Source organism: Silurus meridionalis, chromosome 13, assembly GCF_014805685.1.
Source record: "Silurus meridionalis isolate SWU-2019-XX chromosome 13, ASM1480568v1, whole genome shotgun sequence".
Lineage (NCBI taxonomy): Eukaryota > Metazoa > Chordata > Actinopteri > Siluriformes > Siluridae > Silurus > Silurus meridionalis.
Window position 1 is genome coordinate 14,870,698 of NC_060896.1, and position 16,054 is coordinate 14,886,751.

General features: G+C 36.2%; 1 protein-coding gene across 1 annotated transcript; it reads left to right on the top strand.

Annotated features, from left to right (window-relative positions):
* The first annotated feature begins 6,809 nt into the window (after positions 1-6,809).
* On the top strand, positions 6,810-14,717 carry nudt21 (nudix hydrolase 21). Its single transcript, XM_046865371.1, has 7 exons — positions 6,810-7,102; positions 7,325-7,525; positions 9,820-9,883; positions 10,539-10,628; positions 11,456-11,531; positions 11,609-11,723; positions 14,416-14,717. Exons 1-7 carry the CDS (start codon positions 6,984-6,986, stop codon positions 14,435-14,437), a joined length of 687 nt encoding a protein of 228 aa, XP_046721327.1. The 5' UTR covers positions 6,810-6,983; the 3' UTR covers positions 14,438-14,717.
* Positions 14,718-16,054: the final 1,337 nt, after the last annotated feature.

Below are 16,054 nucleotides of genomic sequence, written 5' to 3' on the forward strand. Positions count from 1 at the left end.
TAGGTCAATGTACTGAATAATGCATTAAATTTGAAAAACAATTTTGTATAATAGTAAAAGAAGATTATTGTGAGAAACATTTATATGTACTCAATTTGTCACAGTAATCTCTGTGCTGGTTTCCTTTTCTTGGTAACGACTCTTTTTCTTGAAGATCCCTGATGCAGCTGCATACAAAAAGGGGTTCACACAGCAGTTAAGTATAGATACAGTTTTGCTCAAATCGCCTGTTGCTCTACGAATCAGTTTCAGTTGGGCATAGAGATCTGGAGATGCTGTCTTCGTCAGAGTAGTAGCAATGTCAATTATATTGATGATATGTACCGGTGTCCAGAAAAGAAAGAAAACTGTGACAATACTGATCACAAGCCTTCTCATTCTTGCCTTCTTTTCCTTAATATTTTTACCTCCTTGTAGCTGTGTCTTGCATATCCAGCAGTAAGATGCAGCGATAATGGTGAAAGGCAGAACATATCCAAACAGGACTTCGAGCACAAGAACTGCCACCTTTCCAGAGGTTGATGTTATGGTCCTCTGGCACCTTAAAGATCCCCTCTTGAACTGGACATTTTGAATGAAAAGTATGGGCAAAGCAAAAACTGTGGCTAAACCCCAGAGCCCAATTATGAGTAAACGTCTACGAGCTTTCTGCAGTCTTTCCAGTGCACCAAGATCAGGAACTTTTGACTTAATTGTGTGATAGTGATGTGCAGCCATCAAGGTCACAATCAACACACTACCATACATAGCACAGTAAACTAGATACATCAGAATCTTGCATGACCAAAGGCCAAAAGTCCATCCATTCAGCAGAGCAGAAACTCCAAAAGGAGCAAAACTGAGGACCAAAGAATCAGATATAGCCAAGTTCAGCATTAGCTTCAGCGTGAAGCTCATACGTTTGTTCCACTGACGAACAATGGCAATGATGACTGCAATGTTGCTGGGCAATCCAACCAAGCAGAATATGCCAAGAAATACTGCAGCACCTACCTGTTTGGAACCCATGGTTCCATTTGTGTTAAATAAATCAGAGTCAAAACTCTGATTTACACTAATGTTCAGATGATCCATGATCAAGCAATTGCAAGTTAGTTTCAGAGTGGAGCTTGAAACCACAGTTGTTCCCTTTGAAAATTGTGCATGTATGCTAAAACCCAGGCAAATGTACTGATTGTGTAAAGCTTTGAGTAAGCGTTCTTTCTAAACCGAAACTTCCTTACGCACACAAAAAAATAGACCAAAAAAAAAATATTTCTTTCTTGAGAAAATAAAACCAAAATGTTATACTTATATAACAAATTAAAGTTAACTAATTTATGTTAATATATATTAATCCAATGTTTGAAAAATAATAAAATTTCTAAATTTCTAACACACATTACAATCATCTTTTAAGTTGTTGATGAGTGTTAAATCTTGTTCTGGTTACTTTGTGTTGCAAAGTTCTGGGAAATCTACAAAGATGTTGTAATGAGCTGATCTAACAAATTATAAGGAGGTGACTTTCTATACTAATACAAATGCATTAATAGCCCATAATGATGTGTTCATAATCTTAGAAAAAGCCAAAGTACTTTAAAATATATTTTACCAATGATACCCAGGACATTGTAAGACATAATGCAAAACCCTTCAAAAATATATTAGAATAGAAATTAGACAAAATAGAAAAAGAAAAAAAAAAACAAAAAAACATTAACTGCAGTAGGGATGGCTCGATACCATAATTTTGGTTTTGGTACAATACCTGAATGTAATAACCAGCTTTAAAAGATAAGTGAATTTAAAACAATTTTATTAAAAAATAATATTACAGTATTAAATGCCTTTGTATTAAAAAACCTACAGGGAACGCTACAGGGAACAAAATAAATAATTGTATGGAGAGACCAGTCGTCTGCATTGCTCAGGAGGGATTCTGGCCCATTCTTCCACACAAATGGTCTTTAAATCTTGAAGGTTCCTTGGGCCTCTTTTATGAACTTTGATCTTCAGTTCTCTCCATAGATTTTGTAAGGGATTTAAGTCAGGTGATTGACTGGGCCATTCAAGCAACTTGATTTTCTTTCTTTGAAACCACTTCATTGTTTCCTTGGCCTTGTGTTTGGGATCATTGTCTTGCTGAAATGTCCACCCTCTTTTCATTTTCAGCTTTCTGGTAGATGGCAGCAGATTTTTATACAGAATGTCCCAGTACATTTCTCCATTCATCCTGCCTTCAATAATATGAAGTCTGCCAGTACCCCTTGCCCCAAACTTAACTGTTGGTATAGTGTTCTTGGAGTGGTGGGCAGTGCCATTTCTTCTCCAAAAATGGTGTGTAGAATGACTCCCAAAAAATTAGATTTTGCTTTCATCTGACCATACTATAGTCTCCCTATAATCCACAGGCTTCTCCAAATGCTCTTTCGCAAACTTTAACCAAGCCTCAACATGCTTTTTGTTCAGAAATGGAGTCTTCCGTGGTGAGCGTGCATGGATGCCATGGCGGTTCAGTGCATTGCTTAGTTTTCTTTGAAACAACAGCACCTGCTGATGCAAGGTCTTCCTGAAGTTCTGCTCGAGTGGTTCTTGGCGCTTGGCGAACTCTCCTGTTTATTCTTTGGACTCCTTGGACAGGGATCTTACGTGGAGCACCTGATCGTGGCCGGTTTATGGTGAACTGATGCTCTTTCCATTTCCGGATAATGGCCCCCACAGTGCTCACAGGAACATTCAGCATTCTGGAAATGCGCCTATAACCATTCCCATTAAAAATGCTTTTCAACGATAAGATTACGAAGATCTTGAGAGAGTTCTTTGCTTTTACCCATCATGAAGTCTTTCCTGTGTGCCTCCTGGGTAATGAGAAGCCTTTATAGGCCATCAATTAGGAGTAAAGCAGCTGATATCAATTAGTACTGATAGGTGGCAAGGTTTCACTCTCAATGCTGACAGATTTCAGGTGATCTCCTGGCTTTCTATGCCATTTTGCACCTTGTTATCTTCATGTGTTCAATACTTATTCCCTGTGTCATTTCACTTTATTTATTATGACTCAACTTGTATACTTAAATGTTCTGATTTCTTTGTATGAATTCAATATTTGGCTTGATGGCTACATCTGGTGGAAATTTTGTGTCAATAGCCCACTTAAAAATCCCCTTACTGATAAAAATGCTGATGTGTCAAATACTTATTTTCCCCGCTGTATATTTGATTTAGAATATAGTAAGTCATTTAAGACCCATCAAAATGAAATCTCTGCAACTAAGACAGTTAATTATTTAAAAAAATCATTAACTTAAAGAATAATGCAAAAGTTTAACAAATTCAAACTTAGATAAAGGATACATGTTACCTCATTTTAAAAGCGGATTTAGTGTAACATAAGTCTATTTTGAAAGTCAGGAAGGTGTGGTCATAAGGCAGTTCTAAGCAATTGCCAATGTTTTAGTCCACTTCACTGTGTTTTACTGGTGTGCAGTGATGGTACACAAACCATTTTTTGAGTTAAAATAAAGATACAGTATGTAAAATATTACTTCAGAAAAAGTAAAAGTGCTCCCTTTAAATGTTCACTTGAATAAAAGTACAAAAGTATTTGCCTTTAAATGTACTTAGGTATCCAAAGTACTATGATTTATTATGGCTACAATGTTTCTATTATAATTTTTGCCACAAGACTCTTACTCAATTAACTCAGTGAATAACCCTAATGTTACTGTTAGCACACCAATCTATTAATAAAAAGCTATAAATTAGTGAAACACTCATTGATATTTGAGAAAAAGCTATTTAAGTAAAATTACATTTACTCTGTTACTGTCCATTACTACTGATGTGGCATATTACACCACAGCATGCTTCATAACACAGTCCAACTTATAGATAATATTTATTGCCAAATTCTGACAATTTGTTGTTGCAAAATCCATTTAAAAAAATCACCATTATGAAGCAGTGTTTATTGCACACAGTCAGCCACAAATTCTTGGGAGAAGATACGGCTAACTAATAGAAACAGCATTATTCAGCTCCTTACATTTGTCATTCTTGAACACACAATGCATCAAAAAATTATAGTGCTTAGAAGAAATAAAATCGAATCATTAAAAACCTAACAAATTTTGACAGTTAAATAAAAGAGCTAGAGCAATAAAACAATAAATCAGAAACAGTAGCAAATATTTTACATTGAAATGTGTTGTAAAATCAGTCACAAGTAAATAACTACAAATCTGACTAATCAAATTTTCCACTATGTATATATTCAAACTGCAAGATATATAAAATCATGTCCACATGCTGACTATTGCTAAAAAGTGAATTTGCATATATTTAATAGCTAATTTTAATTAGATATTCTAATTAATATTAACATTGCTAAGCCATGAAATATAATAAATATATCTTGATAACACAATCACTGTGAAAAGACTGTTTATTTACAGTTAAATAAAAAGCAACTTGCTACCTCTATCATTTTTGTCTGTTTTCTTGACATTAATAATACCAGTTAGTTTATGGTACTTTGGTTATTGTGCCAAAAGATGGTGTCTTCGTCAATCTTTTCCTACTTAACGATCATTAACAGGACATTGTTTAGTGTTATTATTTACACTTATTAAGTCAAGTTTTTTCTATAGCGCTTTTCACAACAGACATTATCTCAAAGCAGCTTTACAGAATTTAACAGTTAAGGTGAATGGTGTGTATTTATCCCTGATTAGCACTCATGGTGACTGTGGCAAAAAAAACCCTCCCTTAGATGTTATGAGGAGGAAACCTTGAGAGGAACCAGATTTAAAAGGGGAACCCATCCTCATTTGGGTGACTTATTAACCACATCACAACTTGGACATTTGTGTTCATGTTTTTAATACACTGTTAAATTTCCATCACTGTAAGATATTTATGTTTGTAAATACCCTTTTCTTTACCAGTTCCTTGTAAATACCCCAGTTGTATAACAGTTGTTTTCATATTTACTAAGGTGTTTACACCAAACTAACATGGTCACTGTAAACAGTGTAAAGCACACATTCTGGACTTTTCAATTATTAACAGTATTATACTTAAAATAAGGACATAGTAAGGACTATAAGGACTAGTTTGTTGCTAATGTTCTCTGTTAATGTCCACTGGCTAGCTTGCTATTGTCTACTCTAGATGCTGTGCTGCAATTTCTGTTCAGAAATGATGCTGGAATGATTAAGTTCACTAAGAAATACTTATCTTATATTTATATGCTGTGAAATTTCAATTCAATTTAATCTTATTTGCATAAGTTTTAACAATGGCCATTGTCCCGTAGCAGTTTTACTGATTTAAATAGATTACAAATGTACATTTTAGCAAAAAGCAAAGCAAACAGAATACATGCTTTCATAAACGCATTCCCAATTTGATAACGTCACATGTTGAATATAGTCTCTGACGCCACCTAGTGACTACAGGAGACCTTTTGGAGCATGCACTATGTGCTTGGGCTACTTTCCCCTGCATCTGTAAGCCATGTACATGAGTTTAACTTGTCATTTGCTAGTTTTAGCACAGGGATGGACGAAGATGAACTAGATTATTGTGATGCTCAAATTAGATTGTAATTAAAAATCTGAGTTTACATATGCAATATACAATAAAATATATATAAACTGCTAAAAATGTGTCTTCACTCGGTAACCCTGTCTCATGTTCAGCATAAAATAAAATGTGGAAAATCGTCTTTAACATGTGACAAACTATTTTTTTTTCCTTATACTTTTCGTGTGTTAACAATCACATTAAATTTCTGGATAGTCTAAATGAATAAAAGAGGCAAGCTCCACGTAGAACAGAGGTGCACAAACATTTTCCTATGAGGGGACAAACTTTTTAGTTAAGATAAAAGGGCTGTAGGCCACAAATAAATGTTGTATTGTACCCAACGTTATATATATATATATATATATATATATATATATATATATATATATATATATATATAGTATTATTATTATTATTATTACTTTTTTTCAAAATATTTACAAATAAATAGAAAAAATGACTCTGTAATGAGCTTAACCAATGCAGGTTTATTTTCAAAATTCTAGTAGTGTACCTTATAGTACAAAGAAAAACAGTCGAATATATTGTACAGTACAGATCAATGCCTAATTCATTGACCTTTAAAAAGAGACATGAAGGTGATTCTTATTTTATATCCTTAAGTTTAACAAAACGCATTTGTTCTCTTTTTTTCCCTCTCTTCTCATATATATATCGCATGTTGGGCCAACTCAAGTCACGACACCCAAACCTTTTAGGCATCTGAACTAGAAGGTCGCCTCCTCTAAGATGGCGACGCCGTTTACGTGTCTCATGCAGTCCACATACCCTCTATTATGTCCTACGATGTTAATTAATGAGCTCTTTTGGTAACTGTTTTATTCGCAGTTCACTCTGTTAATTATCTATTCACCACCTAAAAGAGTCTCATGCACGCATATTCTTCTGTGCTCTTTATTTACTTCACGTGTTGGCGCATTCTAATGACGTCACATACACAACATATAACTCTTATAATCACATCCTGCAGACCCTATATAACATATTGTAACAGTAACCACCTTGCAGACTAAAGTAACTCGGTTGTATCATCTTTTATATAAATAAACCCTATCTTGGTCTATTAATTAAATAATTTGCATATATCATATTTAATATCAGGCACTTTGTAACCCAGTAAAGAACACTTCAGCCCGCTTTTCCAGCTAACGTTGGTATTCCTGTTTCCATGGTGTTAACGTAAAACTTGGCCCGGTGTCGTAAACCAGGAACTGACATACCTATGCCGGATGTAGTTTTACGGCAAAGTGTGGTGTTTTCGTTTTGCCTGTAATACAAACTCCTTCGTGGAGCACCCCTAACCATTTTGTTCATTTTTAATAATATACTAAAAACGTTGGTGCACGATAGCGTAGATTTGTAAAGTACATACTTTAGTTATCTAAGAAAGCATGTCAGTTGTTCCTCCAAATCGCTCGTCTACTGGCTGGCCGCGCGGAGTTAATCAGTTCGGAAACAAATACATTAGCCCACCGGCTAAACCTCTAACCCTGGAGAGAACCATCAACCTGTGAGTTGCTTTGCTGAAAAGCGTAGTCTTGTTGCAATTGTGCGGTATATTAGATAAAATGATGTATATTAGTTTAAAGGCCACGTTGCTTTACAGAAGAAATCCATATAGATTATTTAACTAATATTGCACAGACAACGGGGACGGTAAGCTATTACCAGAACGGCTAATTAGCCGAAAGAGCCTGTGTTCCTTTTTTTAATGCAAGGTGTTTTGCTCTAGATATCCTCTGACCAATTACACGTTCGGAACAAAAGAGCCCCTGTATGAAAAGGACAGTTCGGTGGCCGCCAGGTTCCAGCGCATGCGCGAAGAGTTTGAGAAGATCGGGATGAGGCGCACGGTGGAGGGAGTGCTGATCGTGCACGAACACAGACTGCCTCATGTCCTTCTGCTGCAGCTGGGAACCACCTTCTTTAAACTGTAAGTCAGCGACATAGCAAGTGTCTTACAATTTGTCATATTATACGCTGTGCCGTCTTTTTATACACACTATATTGCAAAAAAAAAAAAATGATTACCGCACTATCAAATTCAAATTTTATTTGTCATATACACATTCATACATAGTACGACATGTGGCGAAATGCTTTTTACGACTGTCCATAAAAATAGTATAAGTATAAATAAAAAAGATAAAAATAAGTGTATGTGTGTGTGTAATATATATATATATATATATATATATATATATATATATATATATATATATATATATATATAATGTACACACACACACACACACAAACACACACACACACACACAGAAAGAGGTGGATATGTGTGACAGATATTAATAGAAGTACAGATTAAATTAATCCAGTGTGATTGTCCTTAAAGTGTTCAGGTGACATACAGTGACCCTGGGCCAGTCTTAAGTCAAAGTTACAGTCCAGAGTTAAAGTGACATATACAATAGTGCAAAAATAATTTTGCTGCGAAGGAAAAGTGAGACGGAGAGGTCCAGGTACTAGTTGCTGGGTGTCTCCTGGATTAGACACCGAATGGCCTGCAGGAAGAAGCTCCTCCTCATTCTCTCTGAGTTGCTTTCAAGGAGCCGAAGCGCTTCCCTGAACGCAACGGAGAAAAGAGTCCATTGTTGGGATGGCTGATCTTCCTGGTCCGGCACCACGTGCTGTAGATGTCCTGCAGGTCAGGGAGCTCGGTGTAGATAGTACGTTTATCTGAACGCACCACTGTCTGGACGGCTCGTCTGTCCTGCATGGTGCTGTTCCCGAACCAGGAAGTGACGCTACCCGTTAGAACGCTCTCAATGGTTCAGGTGTAGAAAGTCTTTAGTACCTGAGAGGGAAGTTTAAAGTCCCTTAAGCGTCTCAGGTGGTACACACGCTGCTGGGCTTCTTTACCAGCGTGTTGATGTGACAGGACCAAGACAGGTCCTGTGTGATGTGAACACGTAGGTACAAGAAACTGTCTACTCTCTCCACTGGGGTCCCGCTGATGTTTAGCGGTTGGTATGACCGCTCCTGCTTCGTGCTGAAGTTCACTATCAACTCCTTAGTCTTGCTGACATTATAGGAGAAGATTGTTCTCCTGGCACCATCTCTCCAGGTTTTTAATCTCCTGTAGGTAGGCAGTCTCATCGTTGTTGGAGATCAGGCTCACCACAACAGTGTCGTCAGCAAACTTGATGGTGGTGGAGTTGGAAGTGACCACACAGTCATGTGTTTACAGTGCATACAGCGGGCAATGAGGTGTGTTTACCCTCCCGTACGGCTTGTGGTCTGTCTGTCAGGAAGTTGAAGATCCATTGACACAGGGGTGGGCTGAGTCCCAGGAATATTTTATAAATAAGGTGTTAAATGCTGAACTGTAGTCCACAAACAGCATTTTCGCGTACTGCCCTTTACTGCAGTCCAGGGGGCTAATCGTTGTGTGTAGAAGATGTGCAATTGCGTAATCAGTAGAGTGGTTCTATCAGTACACGAACTGTAAAGGATCAATGTGAGGAACTGTTGCTACAAAGTTTGGAACGCATAATATTCTCGAATGTCTTTATATGCTGTACCATTACACATTTTCACTCACTGGAACTCAGGAACGCAAACATGATACAGCATGACCGTGACCCTGAGCACAAATCAAGCTCCATGAAAACATGGATTGTCAAAATTGTTGTGGAAAAACCTGAGTGTCCTGCACAGAGCTCTGACCTCAACCCAACCTCGAGGATGAACCGGAATGGCATTCCAAATGAGTGGAAACAGAGGTAGCTCACTGGTTCAGATGTAAACTGATTGGCTGGTTGTGAGTTCAAAATCCCAGCAGCACCTAACTGCCACTGCTGGGTCCTTGAGCAAAGCCTTCAGTTGCATACACGTAAAAATAATCTCGCTGGATGAGAGCATTTGCAGAATGCTGTAAATGTAAGAGTGGATGGTATTTTGTAAGGAAAACTAAACATTGATTCTAATGTACAGCAAGCACAAATAAGTCTGATGCCCACATACTTTTGGGTTATGACAAATAGAACTGGAGATTTCTGTAGAGCGACAGATGTAAAGTGACTGTAAAAAACAGAGTACAGTCACTTTATATAGTTTTGAAATCTACTGGTTTCCATTGCCGGAAATATATAACTCTGTTGTAAAGTTCTAGCATTGCATTTAAACATTAAAATTCTGAATACACTGACAGACTTTCCACATGCCTCTACATTTATAACCTAATACACTAATGTGAATATATGCTTTCAGCCCTGGTGGAGAGTTAAACCCAGGAGAGGATGAGGTAGAGGGCTTAAAACGGCTGATGACGGAGGTATTGATTATGCTTTATTTCAATCTAACCTTGTTCTGGGCTCTGTACAATAGATGCTTTAATTAAATGAAATATTGAAATGAATTCTCTCAGGATCTTTGGGGTTTGTTAAATGTTTTGTGATGAAGTATGCTACATTGCAGGGGACAGGCCTATAGGCCTTTAACTTTACTTTGCTTTGAGACAATATCTGTTGTGAAAAGGGCTATAGAAATAAACTTGACTTGACTATAGAGGTTGGAAATCAAAGTTATTTTGTTTGACATTGTGGGCAAACACCTTATTCACATTACTCAGTTTAAACACTGGGTGTAAGCAGTGAAGTTTGTTTTAGCAGTGACAAACACAATATGATGTCAAACATTTAAAAACATTTGACAGTCAGTGTAAAGCTTTAAAAAATTAACATATAAAATCTAAATTTTAAGGAGTCAGAAATGTGAAATAAAATAATCACTGACTAAACAATCTTCTATTACCTTTATTGTTTACACTGAATGCATACTTATTTATTTATTTAATTAAAATTACATAATTTCTGTTGCATTAATCCCTGCATAGCAAAACAAGGCACAGACTTGGTGCAACAGCAATACTTAAAAAATTATTAATTTAGCTTCGAAGCTTCACTGACAAGGACATGTGCTTTGACTAGATCTTGGGGCGTCAAGACGGCGTGAAGCAGGACTGGGTGATTGATGACTGCATTGGAAACTGGTGGAGACCCAATTTTGAACCACCACAGGTTAGTAATCTGTCCCCTTTGTCATCTGTATGCACCACACTGAAATATATTTAAATATATATAAATATAGTTAATTTACCGTATTTTCCAGATTATAAGCCGCTACCTTTTTCCCCACACTTTGAACCCCGCGGCTTAAACAATGAAGTGGCTATTTTATGGATTTTTTGTTTTTTTTTCCCAGTTTCACAAACTTCAAGACAAAAAACTGAGCCCCATAACAATAGACTAATGAAATTGCCGAACAGGTTTCAGGTGAACCAATGAAACTCTTTATATTAAATCAGATGCGCCCCCAGTGAATCGGGCTGCACCACATCATAAATATGGATGAGGTTCCTCTGATGTTTGACCTGTCGCTCACTCGGACTGTCAACAGGAAATGCGAATCATTCGTCACGCTAAAAACAACCGGGCATAAAAAAAACCACTTCACCTGTGTTCTGAGCTGCACGGCATCGGGATTTTTAAACGCACAACGATGCAAAAAGAAAAACTCCCGAGAGAAATTGTTGTGAAAGGAAGGAGGAAGACAGTGAACAATGACTTTCTTGGTAGGCTACTGTTTAGATACAAGCCGTGTAACAGACACTGTCTTTCGTTAAAGCCTGTGTAAAGTTCATTAGTTTCAATGTAGGCACCTGCGGCTTATAGACAGGTGTGGCGTATTTATGTTCAAAATAAAAATCTTTGTCAAATTCAGTGGGTGTGGCTTATATTTGAGTGCGCTTTATAGTCTGGAAATTACGGTAATAAGAAATCAACACTCATTAATTCTTCTTTTCAATATTTTTATATATATATTTTTTATATTTTTACGTCTTCAGTACCCCTACATTCCAGCTCACATTACTAAGCCCAAGGAACATAAGAAGCTGTTCTTGGTTCAGTTGCAAGAGAAAGGTAAACATGTATTTAGTTCTCTTTAACTCCTTGTATATGCAGATGTGACTTTTGTTTGATTTGTGGTTGTATTCCAGCTTTGTTTGCAGTACCAAAAAACTACAAGTTGGTGGCAGCCCCCTTGTTTGAGCTCTATGACAATGCTCCTGGATACGGACCAATTATATCCAGCCTTCCTCAGTTACTCAGCAGGTGAGAGGCCAAAAAGTTGGTGTCAGTTGTGTTGTGTCGGTGACAGTATCAATATCATTGCTCTTTAGTTTAGCAAGTCAGTCTTTATAAGAAATAACTGCATTACACTTTTTTTGTGTCTGTTTTATAGCTTTTAAATGAGAATTTATTGGCCTTGCTTTACATTAAGAGACGACAGATCTCAGTCTATATTCGTATAAAAAGATTTCATATTCTTTATTCATAGGAAAAATCAAGTGCACAGTCTATAGTAACATTTATTGTGATTAAATGAACTGATTCCACTTTTCAAGCAAATCCTCAAAGAGCACACACTGAGCATTCATTTCCGGTCAAGATTAAGGTATTGACAACTTGGTTTGGGTCACTGGCCATCACACTTCAAAATGTTTTGTTCTCAGTAAGAGCCCTGTGAGAAATGCAAGAAATGTAAAAATATCTCATGTGTACATGCAATAATTCATGAATACATGCAATAATTCATATGCCAAAGAAAAATTAGTTTTCCAATTTGAAATAAATTTCATGCACTAATTACATAGTTAAATAAAAAATACAAATGTGATTTGTTAGGAGATTGGAAACAGTCATTCACTATATGGACAAAATTATTGGGACACCTGACTTTCCAGCCATATGTGGTTCTTTCCCAAATTGGTTTTGCAAAGCTGAAGGCACACAATTGTATCGGGTGTCTTAGGGTGCAGTAGGGCCGGGCGATAAATCGATTTTATCGATTAACTCGAATGTGTTTACATCGATCTGTTTTAATAAAAATTGGTTTTCTTTTTAATGTCCGCCGACGCTCCTCTCTGGGCTTCCATAGTTTCCAACAAACTCAGCCTCCCCGCGTTTGCCATAGAGATACACAAACAACATGGCAGCGAGCAGAGAAGAACTCGTTCCCGAGAAAGGCACAGTGTCATCTGTAATTTGGAATTGGTTCGGTTTTGCTGCGTCAGACGCAATGAACAAGACAGCAGCAGCACAAGACTGCGCTTAAGCAGCCGCATCTTGAAAATACACGGTTAAGCGGCCACACTTTGTTTAGTGTTGCGCGTCTAATCGTACACGTACGGTATTGGTGGTGGGAGCGGTCAAAATACCTGTAAAGATGCTTCAGAACGGCGTTTCCGTTAAGAAACAGAAAAATCAGAGCATTTGAATCACCATATTTAAACACTCAAAACATTTTTTTGAGGTTTGCTCAATCTTTCAAATACTTCTTATATAGAATCTCCCTGTCTATTATATTCTTATTTCAAATTTCAAGTCATTTTACTGTGGAGTTTTTAAGAAAAGTAAATGCAAAATCACTCCAAACATCAGTGCATTTTTAACCATGTTCCACATTCAAACACTCACAAAACATTTTTCTTTATAGGTTTGCTCAATCTTTCAAATACTTCTTATTAACAGTGTCCCTGTCTATTACTCTCTTAATTTTTAAGTCATTTTACTGTGGAGTTTTGGAGGAATTTTAAAGGCAAAATCACTCAAAACCTCAGGTGCATTTTCAATTATGTTCCACATTTAAACACTCATAAAACATTTTTCTTTGTAGGTTTGCTCATTTTATGTTATGTTCTATTTTTACAATTTACAATGGCAGGGAGCCATCTTGTATTTTTGGCTTGTTGTTTCTGATTGCACTTTAACCCAAAGTGGGTTATAATCCCAGAAGGGTAAATAAACTTTATTTAATAAAGTTAAAACATTTTTTTTAACATTTTCTTTGTCATATGCAGATTGATTTTAAGCAGGGGTAAAAATCGATTTAAATCGCAAATCAGATTTTTTGTGAAAAAAATCTGGGATTTTATTTTTTTAGGCCATATCGCCCAGCCCTAGGGTGCAGTAGCATGACATTTTCCATTCACCTAAACTAGGAGCCCCAAACATGTTCCAGCATGACAATACGCCTGTGTACACAGCAATTTATGAAGAGATGCTTTGCATTATTTGGAGTGGAAGATATCTACTGCTATAGAGCTCTGATTTCAACGCTATTGAACGCCTTTGGAATGAATTGAAACGCTGACTGTGCCTCAGGCCTCCTCAACTCACCTACATCAGTACCTGACTTTACTAACACGTTTGTGTCTGAATGAGCACAAATCTCCACAAGCACACTCCAAAATGTAGTCGAACATCATCTCAGAAGAGTGAAGGAAATTATAAGAGCAAATTGTGACTAAATGTGGAATGTGATGCTCAAAAAGCACATACTATACTTATGACCAGGTGTCTGAAAACCTTTTGCAATACAGTGGTCCCCTGCGAATTCTGAATGCACTCCCGCAGCCCCTATGGTACCTTAGTGAATTCATCTAGACATTGTCGCTTTAACACAATAATGTGTTTTTAAAAGTTTGTATCAAATTTCTTAGTGAAAACATACTTTCCAATCTTATTCCTAACGTTTCTAAACATTTGGTCCCGCTGCGGATTTCCACAAATTTTAAGATAATCCACAACTTGCTGTTAGTTTGGTTCCAAATGAGAACCCGCAAATTTTCCAATCCGCGAATTATCAGGGATTGACTGTAGGGTGTAAATGAGTACTCCACCAGTGTGTAGTTCTGCAATCTAAAGTTTTTGTACCACACATCTGGATAGGAAAAGCAATAGTCTACCAAAATTGACATGCATAGGCAGAATATTGCTAATATTTGTTTTTCCTCTTAAACAGATTTAACTTCATCTACAACTGATGGGCATGCAGTCCAGAAGGCTGTCTCTGTGAGTGCAGTCAAAGAATACATAGACTGGAATAAGTGGCTCCTTTCTATGACCTGAAACCTGAAAAGATTTGGCTAGAGTCCAATCCAGTTTTGTAATTTTCATGTTTTTGTCCATTTAGGTTTTGTCATCACTGCATTGTAATTTTTAGATTTTAGTGTTGAATTACTTCTTCATTTACCAAAATAGCTACATTTTATGTTCAGTCACATGTGAATGCAATGGCTTTAGTCAATAAAATGTGATTCAAGATTTTTTTTTTTTTTTTAACTTTGACTTTGTTGTTCCGTTTTATAATAAATTTTCATTGTAAAAAACCAAAAAAGAACTGATTTATCTGACTATTTAACTTGTGAGTCAAATTAGGGGTTGGTTTGTTTTCTTGTTTAAATTATATAATACTTTTCACCCACAAGTATTCTTTTAGTTCAAGAAAAAGTTTGTTGGGTGACCTGTTGGAGGGATGAGGAAACAAAAGGTCAGTTGTTTTTGGGAAAAAAGAAAATGAAAAAGATTTAAAGGCAAATGTTTGATCTGCTACTTTTTATTCTAATTTATGCAGGAAATGAATGTATCTGTTGATCATGACTAAAAGTTCTAAACTAATCTTATGTTTGTGTAACACATTATTAGCTTGTTCATTGCATTATTTTTAAAGAAAAAAAAAAAAGAAAAGCATAGAGACACTAATACATTTCTTTTCTTTGTCCTCAGCAAATGTAGTGTCCAATTCCACATAATGCCTTTTAATAATACTTTCAAGGGCGAGTGCATTCCTATTTGTTCTCCTTGTGTTTGGCAAGCATTTATTTGCTGTTCATAGCACATGCTTCAGCAGTCTAGTTTTATACCCAGGTAAATCTTTTAGGTTCAGAATGAATCACCAATACAACTGGGAAGTTCTTTATTAATTGTTTATGCAGATCTGATTAGTGGAACTGAATTTGAAATAGGGCTAGCTCTATGCTAAGGATCTTTGAGCATCCTTTGAGTAACAATACTGACTTGAACAATTTGTCAGCAATTCTTTAATTTACATCTTCTGACTTGAAAATGTACATGATTGGAACACAAATGACTGTTCCCTGGGAACCAAAACAATAGCTTTACATATAATGTGCTGTTTCAATAAGTTATAATAGGTCTTTCTTAATCTAAGGGTGTTTGGAAAATTGATTTAAAAAAAAAATCAATATAGACGGAAGCTAAAAAAAAAAATTTGATAAAATATGTAGGTAAAGGTACATAGTTTCAACAGCTCATGCAAAAATGTACTAAATGCCTCTTCACTTATTGGATCTTCTGACACACATTACACAACAAATTTATTTCAATTACTGATCTTTTTGAGTGAGTATTAAAATAATTCAGTGACAAGGAATCGTGCCAGAAATGTTTTATTTCAAGAAATAATGCTCGAATCCAAAATATCTTTCATTTCAGTAGGCATTAACCTGTATTGTCCAGTATTATGTGAACATGGGTCATATGACACAACACTACTGATACCAATTACATACAGTAAAAGAACAGTGTGAAAATATAAACAGCCCTGGATTTTTTTTCAACAGCCCTTTCATTAATGAATC

Bases quoted from the DNA above. Each gene is read 5' to 3' on its own strand.
- nudt21 (XM_046865371.1), top strand. From the start codon at position 6,984: ATGTCAGTTGTTCCTCCAAATCGCTCGTCTACTGGCTGGCCGCGCGGA. The intron at 9,884-10,538 runs GTATTGATTATG...TGCTTTGACTAG, and splicing joins TAAAACGGCTGATGACGGAG to ATCTTGGGGCGTCAAGACGG. The intron at 11,724-14,415 runs GTGAGAGGCCAA...CCTCTTAAACAG, and splicing joins CTTCCTCAGTTACTCAGCAG to ATTTAACTTCATCTACAACT.